Source organism: Nelumbo nucifera, chromosome 2, assembly GCF_055504915.1.
Source record: "Nelumbo nucifera cultivar China Antique chromosome 2, China Antique-T2T, whole genome shotgun sequence".
NCBI classification, from domain to species: Eukaryota; Viridiplantae; Streptophyta; class Magnoliopsida; order Proteales; family Nelumbonaceae; genus Nelumbo; species Nelumbo nucifera.
In genome coordinates, this window is record NC_142650.1 from 23,865,506 (window position 1) to 23,889,569 (window position 24,064).

A 24,064-nucleotide genomic window follows, 5' to 3' on the forward strand; every position below is an offset into this window, starting at 1 on the left:
TTCAAGATTTTGATTCTTATAAAAAAGTAAAGAGAAAGGATAGTTCCTTTTAGCATGTCACAGAGGGCTATTTTACTAAAATTTAGTACTGAGGTCATGAAATGTGGGCAAGCCATCTAGATCTCCTACCCACAGGACACTACAGCTGTACATTAGGAACATCTCCCTATGAATGGTAACATGTAAATGCGGAAAATGTTCTCAATATACAGCTGTAGTGTCCTGTGAGCAGGTGCAGGTAGGATCGTTGTGAGTGGGAGACCCAAGCTCGTGGACAAGTAGGAGCCTCTTGAAGAACCACTCTAAGCTTCTGCACAAGGAATTCCAAAGCCTTTGGGATAGGGAGGGGGTGGTCCTGAAATGCTGTTGTTGAACTTTTTAGTCAACCTGAGTGTGATAGTAACTTCTTACCTTAATATTAAAAACATGGTAGAATTCAAATCTTTGCCATGTGAGAGTGGCAGTCAACTAAAGTCATCGTGCATAGTTGTTAATGGTCCTTATGTAAATTGTTCATGAAACTGGTGCAGTTTTATTATTCAATAATTTAACTGATGGATATGAGCGTAAATGCTAGGCTGAAGTTATGTAGTGTATAGGGGATTTCATCATTCCAATGACTTAAATATTATGATAAATGCCCAAATGGCTTTGGATCCAATGGATCACTATCTGGTATTTGAAATATGTGGAGACACAACCTGAATAAATTACAATTTTGCCTTGCAACTCAAACACTGGGCTGCAGGATCCATTCATTTTTCTTGGCAAGCTTCTAAAATGGACCTCAATGTATTTATCCTCATCTAGCTACCAATTCAGAGCATCTAACAAATCAGTGACTTGTATTGAGCAGTTACAAGTAAACAAGCTGAAGTTGAAAAGGAAATGGAGGATGCAACAAGCAAGCCAAAATTTGATGTTCGCCTCAATGACCTGAAACTTCTACTTGGACCGGAGTTGAGGATAGTATATCCTTTGATTTTGAACTTTGCCGTTAGTGGAGAAGTTGAGCTAAATGGCATGGCTCATCCTAAATGGATAAAACCTAAAGGAATTTTAACATTTGAGAATGGTGATGTCAACCTTGTAGCTACACAGGTGAGGTGAATTTGATGTTTTCTATTTGTTCTCTTGTAATTCAAAGTTTGCATGCTTTGATTAGACTTTTCTATTTTTAATTTCAGGTTAGACTTAAACGGGAGCATCTAAATGTAGCAAAATTTGAGCCTGATCTGGGGCTAGACCCTATTCTAGACCTAGCTTTGGTTGGTTCAGAATGGCAATTCAGGATCCAGAGTAGAGCCAGTAATTGGCAGGATAATTTGGTAGTGACCTCAACACGCTCTGTTGAACAAGACGTCCTCTCACCTACTGAGGTACTAAATTTATTTGTGCAGTTTTCTTCTAGTATGTTTGTCAATCTAGTCTCTTTTTTTGGTAGGAATGTATATCTAGTCTTTGAATGTGTCTATAAAACTCCTACAAGGTATACTTTCATCATATTCTGCAGTGTTTAGCTTAACTGAGATTTCTGGTGTAGTTTCATACAGAACCTATGCATAATACTACATCCTAATTAAAGTTATTGGATTGTTTTGCAATGAACTGACATCTTTGTTTATTGTTTTGCAATGAACTGACATCTTTGTTTATCCTATCTGCTCAGGCTGCTAGAGTCTTTGAGAGTCAACTGGCACAGTCTATTTTGGAAGGTGATGGTCAACTTGCATTTAATAAGCTTGCTGCTGCAACACTAGAAAGCCTAATGCCAAAAATAGAAGGAAAGTGGGAAATTGGACAGGCTAGGTGGAGGGTACTCTCTGCACCACAGATCCCTAGTTTGCTCTCTGCTGATCCTACAGTTGATCCAGTCAAATTGTTCCAAAATACTATTTTTGTTACTGAAGTTGAAGTCCAGCTTGGAAAACGCCTCCAGGTATGTTTGATGCAAGTCTTTCATTTTTTAAATCCTTGTCTTAGGTCATGTTTGATGCAATTCAATAAGTTTTTCAAAAGAAAATAAACCATGAAATTTGATTTTAAGATCTGGGACCATGGTTTAAAATGCCCCTAATTCCCCTAATATTTCCATTTCCATGGGTAGCGACACAAAATTTTACTGGAATCAACATTTTCCCAATGAACACTACCAGAACTATGTGGAGTACAAGAGATGATTTCCACAACATATTTTCATTTCCACTTCCATGGGTAGCTACATGAAATTTTACTAGAATCGACACATTCCCTAGTGAATACTACTAGTACTATGTGGAGTACAAGAGATAGTATTATAACATAAGTTGGTGACAATATTGTAGACATGTGAAGTAATATAGTCTCCACCTAATTTACATGATTACAACTTCGAGCTAGCTCAATATTCATTTCAAACATGAAGTTAAATATTAGTTTTTGTTTGTGTAGTAGATTTTTTGGTTGATCTATTACAGCCATGTACATTTTCTATGAATTCAAATTTTGCTTTAACTCATTCTATCATGAATCTCTGAATGGTTTACAGGGCAACTTCAGAACATATTCTTTTGTCTATAACCTTAGTTTTTTAGCTTTATTTAGTGATTTGGAACAAGATAATAATTTAAAAAGGTGTGCCTATGCTTTTATCATTTAATAAAATACCATTTTATGTTTTGCATATTTTACGATGTTTCCACCATGTCTATAATTTTTACAATATTTCCGACATTTCTGACATGTTATATTTGGATGACCAACATTTGCACTGACATCGACATTTTAAACCTTGTCTGGGACTTCCAAGATTGTCCAGAAATTTCATATGTTTGATGTCCTCCAAGGGATTTCTTGGGCATAACATTAACTTGATCATATGATCCTCACATTTACCATCATGTTCTTGGAGATAGTTTACACTGTACTGGTTGCATGATGAGAGTTCCCTGATCATGTTTGTTGTTGATCTTGGATCTTGGAATCATAGATGAGTTATTGATGGAAAATTCGATCAACACGATCATCTCTATGTAATGCTATAATACAATTCTGCTTCAACCACTTCCTTTCTTTCTTGGTTTGTTTTCCAGGCCTCTGTTGTTAGACAAATGAAGGACTCAGAGATGGCGATGCAGTTTACCCTAATCTACCAGCTTACAAGTCGCCTTCGTGTTCTACTGCAATCTGCTCCTTCTAAACGTCTACTTTTTGAGTATTCTGCTACATCTCAAGACTGATTTTCATAGTGCCATCCGAGCCATTTGACATTCTCTTTGGAGCGGATTGGTCTTTAGAAGGTAGACACTGGCATGGTGATCACTGGTATAATGTACTACATGTCAATCCATTCTTCTGTTCTATTTTCTCCTTTTTAATTTTAAATCAAATGTAAAGTCATGTGTAAATATATTTCATTATTTCTTATCAATAAAATAATCGTTTTTCTCAGAAATAAGTGAACTTGTACACAATGCATCAAAGGCCCAGCTTTCTAGCATCAGCATCATGTAGATAGTTTAAGCTTGTAAGCCCCTAATGTTATTTGTCACTTGGCTATTCAAATACTTGCTCTAAATATGACATTGTCAAAGTTCATTCATATAGAAATGTCTCTTAACTGGAGAGGAGGATGAAAAGCCTTGCCCCTAAGGAAAATCGTTTTACCAATAATGGCGGCATCTTTTGTTTTTACCACTTGGGTGTACAAAGATGAAAGCAGGTAGCCTTGATGACTACTTGTTAAATCGATTTCATTTTCCCATATAGTGCAACAAGATGATCCCTAATCAGGTGATTTGGATTCTTAATCAAGATTGTGCTTCTGGATTAGTTCATCATTGGGCCGTCTTCGCTGCAACTAGATGACCGGCACTGCACTTAGATTCGACAGTCCTTGTTGAGGTTTCATAACTGGTTGCCATGCACAATAAGCCTGCCAAGTAGGATTGATCATAAAAAATTTAGAAACTGAGAAACAACAGAAAAAAAATCTGATTAGGGGTGGACACGAAGCGAGCTTTTATGAATTGTGAAATGCTTGATTTGGTTAGGTTTAAATCAAACTTTGAGCTGAGCTCGAATTTAATATATAGGTTCATTTGATAATCAAACTGATCTTAAGTCCAATAAAGTTTGGCTTGTAAAGCTTGTGAGCCTAATCGAGCTTATGTTATACCTAATGTTTAATTTTTATATGTATAAATTTTTAATTGAGAAAATTCTCAATTGGTACCTTGTACTTTGGGCCTAGTGCCACTTTGGTCCTTGATCTTTAAAATGCAAAAATTCAGTACTTGAACTTTCAAAACGTGTCAATCCATTACCCTTCAAGTGGCATTTGAAAAGACATGCCCTTGAAGTGTCATCTAATTCTCTTTATCAACCATCCAAACATTGATAAAAGACAAACAATCCCAAATTCTTAACTCTTATTGAATACCCATTGAGACATGACCTTAACTTTATTGAATAGAAGAGGAGAGAATTTGGGATTGTTCATTTTTTATCAATGTTTGGATGGTTGATAAAGAGAATTAGATGACACTTGAAGGGCATTTGTGTCTTTTCAAATGTCACTTAACAGTTGGTTAACGGATTGGTTAACAACAAGTAATGGATTGTCACGTTTTGAAAGTTCGGGTATTGAATTGTCGCATTTTAAAGTTCAAGTACCAAAGTGGCACTAGGCCCAAAGTACAAGGTACTAGTTGGGAATTTCCCCTTTTAAATTTGTATGAAACTCTCACTATTGAGCTTGAGTCGAACCAAGCTCGACATATGAGTTTGAGTTGAACCCAATTCGAGTTCATGTTTTTATTGAGTTCAAGTCCAAACTCAAGCCTCATATTTTTCTATCGAGACAAGCTTGAATAGCTAGACATTCAATTTTTGGCTTGGCTCGAATCCACTCCTAAATCCTATTAACCAAATTGATCAATTCAATTGTTAACCTAAAAAAGGTTAATTAATTGAACCAGTTGATTTGTCTATCTATATATCTATACCATCTATAAAAGTGTGAATAGGTCTCCCTAGTTTCTAGAATTTTCATTGGACAATAAATGCCTCTCTCTAAAGTTTGAATTGGAAAATAAGCAAAGGCAAATTTGTTATTTTATATCTTCATTTAGTATTGTTTATTTGATTAAAAGGCATAAAAAGTACTTTTGTTCAATAATCGAAAAACAAGTTATAGAAAAAATGTCATTTCACATTTCATTTAATGCTTATTTATATTATTATTAAAAGTGTGAATAATGGTGTGGAACTTTGACTAAATTACCCCAATTTTTTAATGGGCTTTTTGTAAGAAAATTAAAAAAGTTTGCCAAATTAACAAAATCCGTTACGCTTTCAAACTTATTGCAAAAAGAGTGAGGAGAGTTTTTTATTTTTTTCTGACCAAAATGACCTTAACTGAAAAGAGTGGCCCAATGAAACCCGGGTTTATGTTTCTTTTTTCAATCTCATTCTCCCCTCTCCCTTTTCTCATTGTCTTCATTGTTTGAGAGTCACTATCTTCTCTTATCTTCGTACATGTAAGCATCTCTCTCTCTCACACACACACACACACACAAAGGTTGATCTATTGTTCAAGTGCTTTTTTTTTCTTTCTTTTTATGTATTGGCTTCTAAGACCGAATCTGGATTAAGACTAAGAACCAGGTTTATGAAAAACTAACAAGATTGAGATGTTGTGATTCAAAGTTTGTATCAATAAGGCTCGTGATTGAGATGTCGTGATTCAGGCTAAGAACCAACTTGCTTTATGTTAAATATCAATAAGGCTCTATCTAACATTTGATTGTATGTGCAATATTAACATATTAACCACTAATGTTGATAATTTAGAGGTGCAAGGAACCATCAAGCTTGTATAATGTCGGATAGTTGATGATTGTAACTTAAAAACTATTCGACACTAAACAGACTGGATGATTCCTTGTAATTTTGAAACATCACTTATACTTACAAACATCTTTCCCCTAGATGATCTACTTGTAGTTACACCATCAAATGCATTTAGAACCCAATAAACAGCATGGTTCTATATAATTCTCATATGTGTAGATCGGGTGGTGTTTTACAAACTTAGAAACCATTTGGCATCACCAAGTCTAGATGGTTCATTGCAGTTTTGAATCATCAATTGCAATTGCAAATATCCATCACTCAGGTGATAAAATAGTATTTACACCTTCAAATTCATAAGGTTGTATATGATTCTCACAAATGTATAGACCATCAATTTTGATTGCTTACAATCCGACATTACACTAGTCGGATTGATACATTACACTAGTCGGATTGCTTACAATTTTGATTCATCAATTACATAGGTGATAAAATAATAGACACCCTCAAATTCATCTAAAACCCAAATAGGCCACAATGTTGCATATGATTCTCACAAGTGTACAAGCCATCTGGTATAGTAGAGATTGAATGGTGTTTTATAGATTTGGAAACAATCTAGCACAGACCAAATGGCTTCTTATAATTTTGAATTATCAATTATAGTTGCAACATCTATCACCCAGATGATCTAATAGTATTTACACTATCAAATGCATCTAGAACCCAATAGTTCTATTTCATTCCTACAATAAAGAGATAGGCACAAACTACGCGTATGGTGACACCTGGTTTAAGGTCCGCAAAAAAATAAACATCAAGAAATAGGTTATCAAAAAAGTCATCTTCTCCAATTCCAGTGTCGAATTCAGTAGCATCAAACTCATCCCCTGTCGAAACTATAAAACAATTAATCCTATCAGTAACCAGTCCATTATCATTCCATATAATCTTCCAACTATACCAAAACAATTGCACAACATATCCATCATTAGGCTTAAAGAGAAAAGAAGGCATTAAGAGAAAAGAAGGCATTGGAAACAATCACGAGAAGAGTGGCTTGAAATTCGGATCAAATATTGGCCAACACTAATAGCAGCTTTATGGACTCCGGATACAGCAGCAACTAGAAAAGCATCACAAGGAAAACAAAAGGCACCAACGATGCTACCCCCAGTGACTCCATCCGCACACACCCGGGCGCAACGATGCTACCCCAAAAACAAAAGTCATCTCCTAATACTTCCTTTGCACCATTGGAAAACGAAAGACTCCCTTCCAAATGATCCACGAGGACTTCACTATGAGATACCAATAAGAAGAAAATAGAGAACCTCACAAATGTGAGAGAAAATCTTGCATCCAAAGATAGAGAGGGAAACTCACATAAGCGAGAGGAAGAGCCATCAGAATGAGAAGACGAAGAGAGTGAGAAGGGGGAGAAAACGAGAGAACGAGAGAACGAGAGATTGGGTGGAAAGAGGAATATGGTCTTATGGATGGGTTTTAAATGAAGGGCAATTTGGTTCTGAAATTATTTTGAAAACGTGACTGACTTTGTCAAATGACCAAACTTGGTCATTTAATATGCAAAAAGGCCCTTTGTCTAATTTTAAGGACGGAAAAGTAATTTGAAAAATCACTTTTCTTCTCATTCAAATCCCTCTCATTAAGTCTCCTATTTAAAATATTAACTCCCATTAACATTCATTGAATCCTTTTCTTGTCTAGAATACCCCTATTTTTGAACCTAGTGCCTCTCTAATTATGAGGGCACAAAATGTAATTTGAACTTCTACATTTTTCCTCATTCAATTCCCTCTCATTAAGTCTTATCTTAGGGTATTAACTCACATTCTTTTATTGAATCCTATAATTAAGATATTATTTTTTACAAAATAAAAACAAATAAATTCTATCAATTGGATCTACATCCAATACTTTTAACGGTGTAAAATACATGTTTTTTAAAATTCACACAAAATTGGAACTATTTTTCCATCATGGTAGCGAGTAAGCAATTCAACCATGCAGATCAAGTGGGTTAATCCATGATGTCATAATTAAATAAAAACTTTTAAAATATAAATAAATAACAAATATAAAAAAAAATTGGGCACATATCTAATGTTTTATGTATATTAATCAAATTAAAGAAAAATAAGTATGATAAAATTGGAAGGTCCATGTTAGCATATCTCTCCTTTGAGAGAAATTATTTATTTATTTTTTCTATTTTTTGCATTTTTTCCTATTTTCTTTTGTTTTAAAATGTAAAAAAGTAATCATTGCCTATTTTGACTAGATTAATAAAAATGCACACTATTACAAAGAGAGAGACCTTTGAGTTTTTCAAGGCCTCTTATTTTAATGCATGTTATTTTTACATTTAGAAAAGACATTCGAGAGAGAGAGAAAGAGGAAATAGTAATACAACATAATAAAGAAATATTAATAAGTCAAATAATATAAATAGGTTAAGGTTAAACAATCAAACATAAAATAACACAATTAAAAATATTATTTTAAAATTATTAATTTAAAAATCCACTGAACTGCCACTTAAAACTAATAAATTTTAACAAAACTTAGTAAAAATTAAAAACACTAATAAAAATCAAACTTAATAATAAGAAAATTAGAGAGAGTGATTTAAATACATTTCAATTCCGCTTAAAAATCAAACTTAATAAACATTAATAAAAATAAGAAATTTAAATACGAAAAATATTATTCGATAGTTTTAATAATATTATGATTTAAATATGGGTTGATATAATGTTGTATTTTGTTTTTTTCTTTTTTATTTTATTGTATAACTTTGTATTAATTAATAATATTGTTAAAATTAATAATTTTTATGAGTTGAGACTACACAAGAGACCCATTTTATCACTTATACGAAGAAGACAAGCTAAAATGATCTGTCTAGAAACGATAACATGTGATACACAACAACAACAACAACAATAATAATAATAATAATAATAATTTGAAACCTAATAACTATAATTAATAAAAACTACCAAAGCTAATACAAATATTAAAATTTAGCAAGTTTTTATCTAACAACTATTAAAATTTAAGAAATTGATAAAAATTAGTATTAATTTGTACTTATAGATGACCATTTATAAAAAATAGTATAATTAATATTAATAAGATAATTAAAATTAAAAACATTATAAAAAATAATAAAATAACCATTTATTAAAATATAAAATAATAATTGTATTTGTATTTATAAAAATCAGCATAGTTATTTATCTATTTTCTCCTTTTTTATATTTTTCTTATTTTCTTTTGTTTTAAAAATATAAAATAATAATTATTGCCATTAACAAAGTTATATATCATTAAAATTTAAAGTTGTGCACTATTACCAAGATATTATATTATTATAAGGAGAGAGAGAGAGAGAGAGAGAGAGAGAGAGAGATTATATTACAAAAGAGAGACAATTAAGAGACAATATTAATGTGTGTGTGTGTGTGTTAGAGAGACAATTAAGAGACAAAAGAGATGGGGTCATGTAAGAACATTTGGGCATTTTAGGCCCCCTTAAGAACTAAAGAACTCATGATACAAAACACCCAAAACCCTAATATTAATAAAGTAATAAAATATTATTAAATTAATAATAAAATAATAATAGAAAATAAAGATATTAATTATTAAATATAATAATAATAATGTATAAATAAAATATTAATACAATATATTTTGGGGTAGGAAAAATAATTTTAGTTGTCATAATATTACTACTAAGTAATAAATAAATAATAAAATAAAAATATTAATGTTATTAATTAAAAATAAAATATTAATACAATTGTTAGTTGATTCCAATTCTAGCTCCAAATGAACCAAACAACTGCAATCGGAATCCAATAATTATGTATACATATATATTATGTATAACTATATAAAGTTTATAATTATAAATTAATATTTTATATTTATATACATTTATTATACATATATACTTTAAAAATAATTGGTTTTTTAAACTTTTTTATTTTTATTTTTGTCATTTTAAACACAATAAGATGGTTGCATATTAAATGTGGAGATGATCCAAAACCCAACATAATAGTCAAATGCGAATGTGGATCTAGATTTCATAATCGAATGCGGATGCAGATGCAGTTGGTTTTGATCTAAATCCAAACCATTTACAATCTTACTATCTACATTGTGTGGGGTCGGTGTACATTTGAGCTAGACCTAGCTCAAAAGAAAATAGTTGCTTGAGCCCAAAATTTTGTTGGTTTAGCCAGGTTTAGGCTAAGTTATAAGTGGTCATCCCTAAGTAGGAGTCTTAAGACATTTATAATTAGGTCATTATTAGTTTTAATATTTTAATTAAACTTTATAGTTTTTATATGAAATGTAAGTGGTTTGACTTTTTATTATTATTTTATGAACTAATAGTTTTTATTAATTTCTTAATTTTTAATAGATGTTAGATAAAATTTGCTAAAATTCAATTTTATTTATTAGGTTTCGAATTACAATTCTATGACAATTAACCAATTAATAGGATTTGAATGTGAATAGGGATGGCAATGTTCCCCATCCCATCGGATATTCAACTTCCTCGACTCGATGGGGCTGAGGATGGATATTGCCTTAGCAAGGATGGGGATTGATAATGACACTCAACTGAGGATGGAGACGGAGATGGGGACGAGGTTTTGTTTCACAGTCTTAAACCTTGAGCTTGGGTTTAGATTAATTTAATTATGACTAAAAAAGTTAATCTATAGATTAGTTTAAGTATAACATTTAATGATGAATAAAGTAAAATAAATAAAATAAAACACTAATAGATAATATGAAAAAAAATAATTATTTATTGAGTAATTAACAATAATTTATTATTTTTGTTAGAAATTATTTAATCTAAATTATTAAATTATTTTTATAATAAATTACTAAAATTATTAATATAATTATCAACTTTCATTGTTTCACTTTTCCTTGATAAATCTCATGCATCGCATGGGTCTCCGCTAGTAAAATATAAATTTAAAATAAATTCAAAAATAAAATTTTTTCTTGTGGTGGCGGGTCAACAATTCAACCTTTTGAGTCAAATGTGTCAAACCTTGATATCATAATTGAATAAAAAATGGAAAAACATAAAAACACAAAAATATTATGTAATATACAAAATTTTGTAAATAACATTTAGGCACCTATCTAATATTTTATATTAACCATATTAAAGAAAAATAAGTGTGATAACTAATAATTGTTTTATTGATGTTGGAAATAAAATATAAAATTTAAAATCAACACAAAAATGAAATTGTTTTCTTGGTGACGGGTCAACAGTTCAACCTTTTAGGTCATATGTGTCAACCATTGATTTCATAATTAAATAATAAAGTTAAAAAAGATAAAAATATAAAAAATATGAAAAAAAATATAAACTATATAAAAACATTTGGATACATCTCTAATTTTTTGTGTTAATCATATTAAAATTTAGACACGATAAGCAAGAATTATCTTTAGCATTTTATTGATAATATAAATAAAACTCAAAGTTAACCCAAAAGTGAAATTGTTTTCCAATTTGGTGGTAGATAAATTCAACATTTCAGGTCAAATGTGTCAAGTCGTGAAGTTGTAAGTAAATAATAAAATTTTAAAAAGATAAAAACACAAAAATATAGAAAAATATATAAATTATATAAAAGCATTTTGGCATATCTCTATATTAATAAACCATAATAAGTGTGACAAATAAGAATAATTTTTATAGACATAGAAATATAAAAAATTGTAGAAAATTTTTGGAAACATATTATATACTATCATTATCACAAAATTTGTCACGTTCAAAGCATGTACACACATACTAATAACACTATAAAAATAAAAGAAAAACCCAAAAAACTAGTAACCGGCTTATTTGATTTAGTTTCAATTTAAAATTTTAAAAAACCAATAGGATCGGTTCAATTTTCAAAATCTATTCAGGGCTCAATTAACCGAACTGTGAACACCATTTTGTGCAGTGACCAAATATAAGTTTTGGGTCTTGTTTAGGAACCTACTTTAAATGCACTTACCCATTTTTTTTTAATTTACCTGGGTAAATACATCTTGTGTGAGGGCATATTTTACCATTTTAATTTTTTTTTTTTCATTTATCCTCTACTTAGTAAACTCAACTTACCCAAATCTGAAAAAGGTATCACTTTCACAAAGTACCTAAATTGGTCAATGGAACCACAATTCCATTGACTAGCTCTCTCTCTCTCTTGGTTGATGGTCCCATTATATATCCAGATCAACATATCTGCTTTAATTTATGGCAATGTTATCAGTCTCGGACCAGAACACAAAATCGTCTAGTTCTCGGTTCGACCGTTTGAATAATAATAATAATATCAACAATAACAATAATAATAATAATAATAATAGTTTTATGTTATGTTTTAAAGCTATTTTATATCAAAATAAGTTTAGTTAAATTTTAAGAACCAGTCAACTAGGCAGCCTAAAAACTGTTTTGACAGCTGATTCTTAAATGACGGTTCAACCATCCGGTCTAATCCGAGTTTTTTTTGTTTTCCAAAATTTGACAACACTGATTTTACGTTCCAAATTTGACAGCTTATTCGCGCTTGATAGCATGAGTCAAACCAAAAACAGCTCATTTTGTTGATGCTCTACCTCTTCTCGACCAAGTCTTTGCTTTGGTTGGACCGTTGTTTATGACTACAAATTAACGAGGATCCGGAGAGTCCCATAATCATAGACAGTTATTTGTTAATGCCCTGGCCCACCAAATAACCAACCATCAAATTGGTTGGACACTTGGACCGCTGGACAAGAACCATTCGATAAACCGAATTCTCAGTGTCTCAGATAAGCAAGCAAACAAATGGTCCCACAAGAACTGGATGACATATATGCCCTTAAGATTCTTCCTTACAAAATTATACTTATGTGTCGTAACGTAGAAAGGATAGGGATATTTTTGGTATTAAAGTTCGGGTTTTCAATTTCGTTGTAATATATATAGATCTACCAGCTTCTGAGTCTCAACTCCTATATCAGCGTCATCAATGAAAGATACTTCCATTATTTTCATCTCACTTTTCGATTCATCCTTCCCTCGACAAATCTTCTTCTCTGCTTCTTTTTCTCACTTTTTTTGCATCTCGTAACTCTTCTTGAACTCTTGCAGTCTCGCTCTCTCCTGGCGTGATCTCCGGCATCCTCTCCCCAAACTGAATTCTTCGACACGCAACCAATAATTCTTGCGAACTTTTACGAATCTTTGGTTCTTTCGGGATCAAACGGTGCCAAACTAGGGTTTCATAGTGATTGACTTAAGCTTTTCGTCTTCCTGTACAGGTAGGCTTTGATCGAACGTCCTCTTCGTCTGTTTCATTTGTTATCTTATTCTTTTTGTTCTTTTTCCAACGTTTACATAATTGAGGGACTGATCTGTTTTTGATCTTGGAGGTTTTGGCGCCTTATTGTGCCTGTTGTTCATTCTTTTGATTTTCTTGGTGCCTGATGTGCGATGTTTTCTTGAATTTTTCTTTTTCCATGATTGATTATATACAGATGTTGATATTCTTTAGAGTAAGAAAGAAAATGATTAATCCTCGAGAAATTAATGGTTTCTTGGAATTCTAGACATTAATTCACTTAATTTTATATATTTGAGTTAATTATAATTGTTTCTGATATTGTGGTTCTTCCCGCGGTAATACAAGTTCTGAATTACTGTATTTTTTTCGTGCTCTATTTTGGAGTAAGCTATATTAAGAACTCCTTTGAGATAATAAAATCGTACCATTTTATATTGACTTTCTTCTTTTCCTGTATTTCTGAATGCAAGTGTATTTTCTGAGCACTTGTGCCTTTTTCTTTTGACAGCCATTATTTATTAAGAGATCCTAATCTACTAAAAGTTAATGTCTGGTTTAACATTTTAAATTGGAGATAGTTGCAAAAAGTTAGATTCTGTTCCCGAAATTTCCTGGTTTTGCCACCATTACCTTTCGATGCGAAGAATATAGTTCTCTGCTTTCTTTTGGTTGGATTTCATGTTGTTCACGTACAATTTCACTTGAGAAGTATGTTTCATCTATATGGATCATATTCTTGTTGATCTTGGGTGCGTAGCAGGTTGAAAATTTGTTTTTCCTGTCCAACTTTTTTTCTTCAGAGCTGGTTTGTTGCAGAAAGACAAGATGATGCGATCACATGCTAATTGCGTTTTCAACCCATATCAGCATTATTCATTTGAATTTATGAATCACTTTATCATCAGAGTTTCTCTTTGTCTACATGTGCATGCGTATATGTCAATATGATTTGTATTGATGGACAGAACAGCATGTAAACTTGTAGTACGGTAGATATATAGGAAGAACTCTTTTGCTTCTAAAATACATTGTTTTTGTTTTTAGTTCTAAGTTCTTACCACAATATTAGAGTTTATTTCTGACTGAAAATTCTTTGAAAAATCATGAATCTATTCTGGAGCCTTGATAGACTTATCAGGTGGCATCCTTTACACATACTCAACCTTGATACTCTTCTTAATTAAACAGTTACTTTACCAGCATATATGTGGTTTAACTTTATATTGCATACATGTAAATATAAATAAATAAGATGGGGTTTTCAAGCGATTCTGCCACCACCTTTATTAGGTATGACATGTGCACATCTTTAGCTATTCTGTATCTTAAATATGCACCATTATTCAAATTAGCAGGGTTTCTGAAGGAAGCGAATATTGATAATTAATTATACTGGCGGGCTCTAGTCCTCCTTTTCATTACTTTATATGATTGGTCTTCATGGTCCTTTTTCCTTTGGTCCTTAAAATTTCTGTGCTTTACATGCCTCTGGAGGGGCTTCAGTGAGATCTGGATGATATCTCAGTAAGCATGATTTTTAGCATACCTGTAACTTTATCTATTATGCATACCAGTATTCAAATCCAGAAGATCAGTAAAGAGGAATTTTTGCTAATTGAAATTCTGGGCAGTCAATGTGCCAACTTGTGTGTAGTCCGGGATCTTCAGAGAACATTCATATAGTTGAGACTATTGCTTTATTTGTCAAAGCTCCTATGCTTTTTGATTCTCTGTATTCTTTGTTAAATTAGTGTATTACCTGTTTGTCTTCTAATGATGATGGCTTCCATTATGATTGAGCAGTGAGAATCTCTTCTATGAGCTGAGACAATGAAGCCAGGAAATTCTTCTTTGAATCCTTATGCAGCATCATATGTACCACTCTCCAAACGAGAGGATGCTGAGAATAAAGTTCTTGAGATAACAAGTGATGATTCTAATACTGGTGATACAGCTGTGTGGTCTGCACATAAGAACCAGAAGGATGCAGAAGAGAACCAGTTTCCAGGAAAAACTTCTCTTGACTACAATGTTTGTGGCATTGAAGAATTACTCAATTCCCTGGATTTAACTAAGAAAAGCCACATGGTTGGTGGTTCTCGTGATTCATGGTCATGCAGTCCCAGTTATTCAACAGAAAAGCACAACCCACATGATGATTATGAGATGGATCTGGCATATCTACAATCCATGTTTCCCAGTATATCTGCTCAGTCACTAGCTGATGTATACTCTGCAAATGCAGGTGACCTAGAAGCCTCTGTTGACATGCTCCGCCAACTTGAGGTACTATAGTTCTGTTCTAAACTAGCTCTCCTGTTTCAATTTCCCAAATAGGAATTAGGAAAGTAGCAAAGTTGATTAGTTCTAATTCATTGGAAGCTGTAAAAAATTCTTTCTTTTGTGTTTTGGTTCCTTGAACCTGAATATGCATGTCTTCAACCAATAAAGCATGATAATCACCATTTTGTTACTCTAGTTCGACTCAGTATTTGTCCTTTTTCCATTTTTTTTCTTTGTTCTGGTGGGAGATTTATCTGTTTCAAGATTTGGAAGAATATGCAATTATGATGCACCTCAGCAACCTTAGAAGATTTTAACAACAAAAATAATAATACCAGGCACACCATTTCCATCCATTTAATTGACATTGTAGGTGGATTAGGCAGCTAATTGGTATTCATTACATTTTATGTTATCCTGTTAACTCTAACCTCAACCTACTGGGCATATTTAGTTCTGCTTTATTTAAAATGCACTCTTCACTTAATTATTTGACCAGGATACATGCTAATCTATATTTTATAGTTGGATCTTTTTCTAGATTGATATCTTTTCCTGCCTTATTTCAATCAACTGTATCATGTGAATTTTGTAAGGCAATTCAAAATGCTCCAATCTAAATCCATAAATTGGTCTAGAACAACCAGATTTAGATAATCCCATTCCATTTTCAAGCTTAGCTCAAGATTTTCTTTTCCCCCATATGTTTAAATTGTTTGCCATTCTTTATTATTATTTTATATGGATGGACCTTCATCACTGAGTTGTTTAATCTATGTACAGAATCCAGCTGATGATTCTCCAGAATCTCCACGTCTTCCAGACACCTTGGACATTGGCGATGTGCCAGATGAAGGTCCATCCATAAGGCTGAAGAATACTAGGGGAAGCCAGCGGATCATCATCTAGTCAATCACCATCTGCCTCCTGACGCAATCGGGGCAATAAGTGGAAAGATATGGTGAAGAAGGCGTTATCTCTGCTCTTTTTTTTCCTGTTTTTGTATCGTGTGGATAAGAAGCAAGAAAAGAGGTCAACTGAGGTGTTGAATATCGACAATGATACATGTTGTAATTTTTCACTGTTTTGTTCATTCTCCCTTTTCTTTTAGGCCCGTTCGTTTTTCCATAAGTTACTTACCCGGGTAAATCCATCCCTTATGAGGATTACACTCCTCTGGAATGAAAGTGAATGGTTTTTTCTCCCTTTATCCGTTTGATTGATGTTCTTTTGTTTGTGTTTGACTTCTTGCAATGCACCTGCGGAGGGCCCGAATAGGGCCTGTTCCATCCTAAAAACAAGTGAATTGGGTAGAAAGTCATTTTCATTGAAAGCAAAAGAAGAAAAAAAAAGTACTCCCAAAAATTGGGTGGTTGTGAAAGTTGTAGGACCAAAATTGGAAGATCCCATTGGTGAGATGGAGATACTTTGATTGGTGGGGTCCGGAATCTATGCGCATGATGTGTGCCATGTGATTTCCTACTCTATATTCCATAATCGGTTGTGGACGTGGCTGAATTATTAGTAACTAAACTGCATTTTATTGGTAATAATATTAAATTAACATGTTATTGGTGGGCCTATTACGTTTCCCCACCTTTGAGAATGGTATGCAGATAGCAACACCGGTTTTCTAGTTATATGCTAAAGAGAAATGAGAATGATTTAATCAAGGGATGAAGAATCAAGTAACACAAAATAGCTCCCTGCCTGCGACATAAAGGAGAACTTGAGCTTCAGATGGAATTTTTGCTTCTGATTTTGGCTTTCTTTTTGTTTTTCTTTGATGCAGTTAGCATTTAGCAACCAGACAGGATCAATGACAATACACCTTACATCAATTCACTTCAGAAGTTCAGAATTTGAAGTCTTCACAATGTTCCGCCATTCTATCATCAATGTTATGATCCAAAAACTCAAATGAAGCATGACCATTCTGTTTGCCATAAATGGTTTGCTCTATTGCCACTTTGACTGCCGCGTTCCTGAGAAGCTCATCTACTTAGGCCCGGTCCAGAGTCCATGGCATCTGGACCCTACATAACTTGATAGACTTTCGGTATGAAACCCTGGTACCTGGAAACCACCTGTGGAAAGCCAGAAGCTCTGCACTCCCTCTCAAATAGGCACTAAGAGATAATGGCACACATCATGCGCACAGATTCCGGACCCCACCAATCAAAGTATCTCCATCTCACCAATGGGATCTTCCAATTTCGGTCCTACTTCACCTTTCACAACCACCCAATTTATGGGAAAACTTTTTTTTTTCTTCTTTTGCTTTCAATGAGAATGACTTTCTATCCAATTCACTTCTTTTTAGGATGGAACAGGCCCTATTCGGGCCCTCTGCAGGTGCATTGGTAAGAAGTCAAATACAAACAAAAGAACATTTATCAAACGAATAAAGGGAGAAAAAACCATTCATTTTCATTCGAGAGAAGTGTAATCCTCACAAGGGGTGGATTTATCGGAAGAAGTAACTTACCGAAAAGTTAACGAGGCTTGAAAGAAAAGAAAGAATAAACAAAACAGTGAAAAATTACAACATGTATCATTATCGATATTCAGCACCTCTGTTGAGGAAAGAGACCTCTTTTCTTGCTTCTTATCCACACCATACAAAAACAGGAAAAAAAAAAAAAAAAGAGCAGAGATAACGCCTTCTTCACCATATCTTTCCACTTATTGCCCCGATTGCGCCAGGAGGCAGATGATGATTGACTAGATGATGATCCGCTGGCTTCCCCTAGTATTCTTCAGCCTTATGGATGGACCTTCATCTGGCACATCGCCAATGTCCAAGGTGTCTGGAAGACGTGGAGATTCTGGAGAATCATCAGCTGGATACATCTGTACACAGATTAAACAACTCAGTGATGAAGGTCCATCCATATAAAATAATAATAATAAAGAATGGCAAACAATGTAAACATATGGGGAAAGTCTATTATATAGATTTCCCTACTTTTTCCTTTCTTTTCTTACCTTTTCTTTCAAAAAGTAGAAAAAGTCTATTATCTCTATGTAAAATAGCTTATCCGGATTCCGGAGCACTTCAAGGTAGCTGAAACAGCTCAACCCTCACAAAGTACCAAACAGGCCCTTATCCGCTTCAAAGCAGCAGAGCCTAACTGAATCTCCAGCTCAGCCCTTCCAAACGGTTGGTTCGCGCGTTCCGACCCGGGCCCCGGGTCGACGGAGCAGCGTCTTCCCGCGGATACGTTGCCCTTGAAAGGGTAGTTTTGTAATTTCACCTATGTAACCGGTCGTATCCGGTGGAAATGGGGGCGAAAATTCAAGAGTCAAGACCAGAAGTCCAGAACCCGACCAGCCGGTTGGACGTTTAACACCAACACCCATAAATAACCAGTTCGTTACGTGCCTCGTGCCTTCCCTCCTCTCTCTGGCTTTATTATTACAGGGAAGCCAGCTTTTCCCTTTCAATTCGCGTTTCATTTCTTCGCCCCAGAATCTGCTTTCTTTCTTTCTGATTCGCTGATTCAAATTGAAGACTCTGTCAAACACAGGGAGGATTCTTATTTTGTTTGCAGCTCAAACCGTTGCACAGATTTCTAAACGGTTTACATGCTCTGTGGAGATTTTGAGGAGGATTTCTTCCCTATTCGGGAATCTACGAATATCAAATCCTTTCTTTTTTTTCCTGTAATCTCAAATTTGCATGCTTTCAAGGTTTTATAATTTATACGTTCCTAGTTTATAATTCGAGAGGTGCTTTTTTGTTAAAGCTTCTTAGATAATCTGATTGTTTTGCTTCAAAGAATCGCTGAGACCTCAGGGATTCTTTGTGGCTCGGGATTTTTGTGTGCTTTTGGAGGAAGTTTGCGGAGAGAAATGAGGAATTTGGTCTTATATTGGGCAGAAATTGAATAGATTCAAGGTTTTGTATTGGGAAAGCGGGGTATGGTGGTACCTTTCTTTTGGCTTTCTCAATAGTTCAATCTGTTTTCTACCCAAAAAAAAAGTTCAATTTGTTTTTGTTAGGATTCGATTCATTAGTCCTGGAGGATCCCCGAATATTTGTTTTATTGGGAGAGATCACGGTTGTGACTTGTGATCGAAGATCTCTTTTTGAAGAATAACGTCATTGGAGGTCCGACAGTTATAATAGTATCGGGGTTTCGTTGCGATCTTCTCTGGGTGCTCATTGTTCTTGTTCCGAGTCGGGATGGGAGTCGATTACTACGATATCTTGAAGGTGAATAAGAATGCAACTGATGATGATGTCAAGAAATCTTACAGGAAATTAGCCATGAAATGGCATCCGGACAAGAATCCAAACAACAAAAAAGAAGCAGAAGCCAAATTCAAGCAGATCTCCGAAGCCTACGAAGTGAGTTTCCCTATCACTCCCATTTTACCTTCTTCCTTTTCCTTCAAAAGCTCATTACTTCTGCAAATTTTCACTTTCATTACGCATTTTGGGCATTGGGGGGTTTAATTTAACAGGAATAACTTGGTTTATTTATTTAGTTATTTATGGATTTTAAGGTTTCTGAGCTGAATAAGCAATTAAACCTACTGAAACCAGACATGCAGGAACATGTTTTCCCGGATAATTTACAATGACCGATATTTGAATTCTGATTATACATATGTTGTCCATTTTGCCCCAGGTCTTGAGCGACCCACAGAAAAGGGCAGTCTATGATCAATATGGGGAAGAAGGATTAAAGGGCGCCCCCCCTCCGGGTACCGGTGGTGGTGGATTCCCATTTCCCAATGGAAGTTCTTCAAAATTCAATCCCCGAAATGCAGAGGACATCTTCGCCGAATTCTTTGGGAGCAGCCCTTTTGGGTTTGGCTCAACGGGACCTGGGAAGCCTATGAGATTCCAAGATGGAGTTTTTGGGGGTTTTGGTGGGAGCGATAATGTTTTTGGGGGAGGCACTACTCCACGGAAGCCCCCTCCGGTGGAGAGCAAGCTACCATGCAGCCTTGAGGAGCTCTACACTGGGTCAACAAGGAGGATGAAGATCTCTAGAAATGTGGTCGATGTTAATGGGTATGGGCATTACTCTCCATGAAGTACTTAAATTTTTACATTTTTTGCCATATTTATCAGGGTGTTTTGCAGATTATAGAAATTATCTCTATCAAATGGTAAACGTAGCATCCCCTTTTCTTAAGATTCTTGTGTTGGTTGGATTATGATATGCTGGAGACCTTTCTTACGGCTAGGTTCTTGTTTGCAATAACAACTCTGCATATTTTTAGCTTTAGTGAAACCATGCTGTTAGTTTTGATTTTGGATGACATGCTACTTCAAGGGTTATGGACTGGTATTGAATTCAGTATCCTTGTCTTAAAAAATTGCCTTTCTGAGTTGTTTACGTTCAACTAGAGCAGGGTTATGTACTTATTTTTCATATTTAAAAACACGGCCAGCAAAACTTAAATATAAAGTCATATATTTCTAAAAGCATCATTTCATTTTTTTTTCTGAACATTTATTCTGGTCATAAGTTATCTGAGTCTTTAGTCATGTAAGAATGATGTTCTTTTTGGTAACTACAACTTAACTAACGGAAAACAATAATATGTAGGTGGCCCTTGTCTAAAATATCTATAAGCCAAGGAGGGTTAGAAAGCCCACATTTCATCTAAAAAAGTTAGCCTTTTGAGGTATTTGCACCATGGTTGACATTTCTAGATGATATCTAGTATAACAATTACAAAACATAGCGTAGTAATTTGCACCAAGGTTAACATGAAAGCTTGGTAATTTGGAGTGTATTGGAAGATTTCATTAGATGCCCTGATCTCCCTTTTACTTGACCAACTTTGTAGGATGCCGTTTTTCATATAATGGTAAACACAAACAGAGGAATCATGAGAATTCTAAAATATATGGGGCAAAAAAAAAACATACATGATTATCCAGATTTGAGTTTCCTAAGATGACTTGTAAAGCATGACTGAATCTTTTCCCTTGAAATCTGTGTTGCTAACTTTGTCTGCTTGGTTGGGACAACCAAATAAAGGCAGAAAAGAAACAGGGTGTAAAAAGAAATCAAAATTATAAGCTCAACCAAAATTTTAGATTAAACCTGGAGCAATTTCTTCTCTTTGATTGTTACAGTTCACCAAACTAAAATATGATTTATTGGAGCTACTTTGCTCATTTAAGTCCAGCATTGCTCTCAAACACGTAACATAGAAATCAGTTCAGAACTTGGTTTTTATTAACTTTATTTTAATAATATTACTTTTGTGGCTTCTGTGGTGTTTAAAATCGATAATAGTTCAATGCTATGGCATGGTTGGTTATATGTTTGATAACATGTTCAGAATGTAGATTTTGGTGGGTTAGGAGATCCCAACACTCATTAATTGCATGGTTTGCTAAGGGAGTAGATCATGGTGGCTTACAATTTACACACATTCATTCATGCACTTAAAGTTTAAATATATGGTTTCTCTTTGCTGATTGTCATTTCTCTTATTAAAAATTAAAATACATATACATACAGACAGCTTGTTCAAGAATCAGAAATCTTAACAATTGATGTGAAGCCTGGATGGAAGAAGGGAACAAAGATCACTTTCCCGGACAAGGGAAATGAACAGGTGAGCCAGCTGCCAGCTGACCTTGTTTTTGTGATTGACGAGAAGCCCCATAATGTGTACAAGAGAGATGGTAATGATCTCATTCTGACCCAGAAGGTTTCACTAGCAGAAGCATTGTCAGGGACCACAGTAAACATTGTGACACTTGATGGTCGTGACCTTGCAATCCCAGTATCGGATATTTTGAGCCCAGGATATGAGCTTGTGGTTGAAGAGGAAGGAATGCCAATAACAAAGGAGCCAGGAAAGAAGGGCAACCTGAGGATTAAATTCGAAGTGAGGTTCCCAACAAGATTATCTTCCGAGCAACGAGCAGGTCTCAAGCGCATCTTGGGAGGTTGACACTTGACAATGATGGTGGTCTGATCTTCATTTAACTTGTGTATCTTTACTGACTGACTCAGTCATTAATAGTCATCAACAAGCTGGCCAATCCCATGTAATTCTTTTTCCCCCTCCTCTTTCCCTTCTTCCCTGCTATATTGGTGGCTTCACTTTCACATGTATTTCTCTGGTTTTTTCTTTTACCTCTTTTTTTGTTTGATTGCAATGTGGACGCGAGTGTGTGACAGGGTTTCTTATTCTGTTTTATCATTTTTCTGGGTGGGAGGGTGAGAAATGACATAGCTTAAATTATGCAAAGATCTTGTTATTATCTGAAAGACGAAGGAACAGCAGAAACCATGTCCATCAACCTTTATGGGAGGTGCAGGGAGCCCCACTTCTCACAACCCGTAAAAAAGTCAACCCAACACCTTCCAATCCGGGAAAAAAACCCAGGTTAGGGTCCCGTGTCTAGTGACCCGAACTAGACACCATGATCCGTTTAGGGTCGGGTTGTGTTGGATCACGGGTCACCACTTTTCACACCAGGGTTTGACGCTGATATGGACATTTTAGGGGGTGTTCTATATTGTAGATGAGAAATTCGGTGGTGTGTGGTGTGGATGAAAACACTTCCCCCCCTAACAAGGTAGTTGTTCTGCACTGTTGATAAAAATGTGTGGATTGAACCACACCACACCTCTGTATGTGTTCTATAAGGATTGTTGCATTTCAGTCCACATTTTGTGTTATGATTCCATGCATCTCAGTTACAACATGGGTTAACACACTATATGACAGTAATGGAAAATTTTGAATGTTTCTCACAAAATCTAGTTAATTTAACAATAGCAGGTGCATAAATTCTTACCAGTGGTGACGATAGTTGTTGCAACGATAGATAATGAGGGTAGGGGTGCAAATGGATCGGATTATGATCCGATTTGGTCAAAATTCGGATCACCCCTATTGGATCTTTGAGTTGAATAATAGGATCTGATCAGAAATCCATATTTGGATTCGGTTCACACCCTATCTGATCCGAATATCCGACTTTCCGGTCGGATTTGAATTCAAATTCTTGCCTATCATATCCGGTCGGATCGAATCTGCAATGAACAAGAATGATCTAACCACTTTGACAAAAAAATAAAATTTTAAAAAAATAAAAACAAACAAAATTGTTGAACGGTTCAACCAACTGGGTCAGCAGTTTACTAACCAAATCAACGTTTTTTTGGCAAAAATCTGGTTTTGGGTCCCGATTTTCCAGTCTGACCATCCGGTCCGGTCCGATTTTGAAAATCATTCTTAAAAATCTGATGGTCTATTGATTTAGTAGTGTTCGGAGTAGTAACGGTGCCTGACGTGAGAAAGAGAGGTAGCAAACACAGGCTTCATAGTGATGAGCCCTAAATGCAATGGTAATATATTGAGAATAGTGCGAAGCATAGAAAGACACATTATAGAGTAGTGCAAAAAATATAGAAACAAATTGGAGATAAATATCCACGGTAGCAATGGACTGTCCACAAGAAATAACTATGGATGATATTTTGCCTTATGGTGTAGACCAATCCACGATATAGTATGGTTTGATCTACGACATGGTGCAATCGAACTAATAGTTT

The 24,064-nt window shown here is 34.4% G+C and overlaps 3 protein-coding genes across 5 annotated transcripts in view; all 3 read left to right on the forward strand.

The window, feature by feature from the left end:
* The window catches only part of EMB2410 (embryo defective 2410), an 86,459-nt gene extending 83,026 nt beyond the window's left edge, over positions 1 to 3,433 (forward strand). For both annotated transcript variants that reach the window (XM_010255904.3, XM_010255905.3), the window contains 4 exons: positions 857 to 1,101; positions 1,188 to 1,379; positions 1,670 to 1,939; positions 3,072 to 3,433. In XM_010255904.3, the coding sequence (XP_010254206.1) occupies positions 857 to 1,101; positions 1,188 to 1,379; positions 1,670 to 1,939; positions 3,072 to 3,218 (854 nt within the window). In that variant the 3' untranslated portion in view covers positions 3,219 to 3,433. The remainder of the gene's footprint in view (positions 1 to 856; positions 1,102 to 1,187; positions 1,380 to 1,669; positions 1,940 to 3,071) is intronic.
* A 9,468-nt stretch (positions 3,434 to 12,901) lies between these two features.
* Positions 12,902 to 16,727, forward strand: LOC104595256 (polyadenylate-binding protein-interacting protein 6-like). Its single transcript, XM_010255906.3, has 3 exons — positions 12,902 to 13,212; positions 15,039 to 15,521; positions 16,302 to 16,727. Exons 2-3 carry the CDS (start codon positions 15,066 to 15,068, stop codon positions 16,425 to 16,427), a joined length of 582 nt encoding a protein of 193 aa, XP_010254208.1. The 5' UTR covers positions 12,902 to 13,212; positions 15,039 to 15,065; the 3' UTR covers positions 16,428 to 16,727.
* A 1,938-nt stretch (positions 16,728 to 18,665) lies between these two features.
* Positions 18,666 to 22,751, forward strand: LOC104595257 (uncharacterized). Of its 2 annotated transcripts, XM_010255908.3 has the most exons (4): positions 18,907 to 19,872; positions 20,156 to 20,544; positions 22,013 to 22,109; positions 22,206 to 22,751. In XM_010255908.3, exons 1-4 carry the CDS (start codon positions 19,708 to 19,710, stop codon positions 22,449 to 22,451), a joined length of 897 nt encoding a protein of 298 aa, XP_010254210.1. In that variant the 5' UTR covers positions 18,907 to 19,707; the 3' UTR covers positions 22,452 to 22,751. The 2 variants fall into 2 exon arrangements, with proteins under 2 accessions (XP_010254209.1, XP_010254210.1); XM_010255907.3 differs by having other exon boundaries at positions 18,666 to 19,872; positions 22,013 to 22,751.
* Positions 22,752 to 24,064: the final 1,313 nt, after the last annotated feature.

What these genes read in the sequence shown, in the direction of transcription:
- LOC104595256 (XM_010255906.3), top strand. Translation starts at nt 15,066, where the DNA reads ATGAAGCCAGGAAATTCTTCTTTGAATCCTTATGCAGCATCATATGTA. An exon ending in ACATGCTCCGCCAACTTGAG is followed by an intron (nt 15,522 to 16,301) that starts GTACTATAGTTC and finishes ATCTATGTACAG; the next exon opens with AATCCAGCTGATGATTCTCC.
- LOC104595257 (XM_010255907.3), top strand. Translation starts at nt 19,708, where the DNA reads ATGGGAGTCGATTACTACGATATCTTGAAGGTGAATAAGAATGCAACT. An exon ending in AGATCTCCGAAGCCTACGAA is followed by an intron (nt 19,873 to 20,155) that starts GTGAGTTTCCCT and finishes ATTTTGCCCCAG; the next exon opens with GTCTTGAGCGACCCACAGAA. An exon ending in AATGTGGTCGATGTTAATGG is followed by an intron (nt 20,545 to 22,012) that starts GTATGGGCATTA and finishes ATATACATACAG; the next exon opens with ACAGCTTGTTCAAGAATCAG.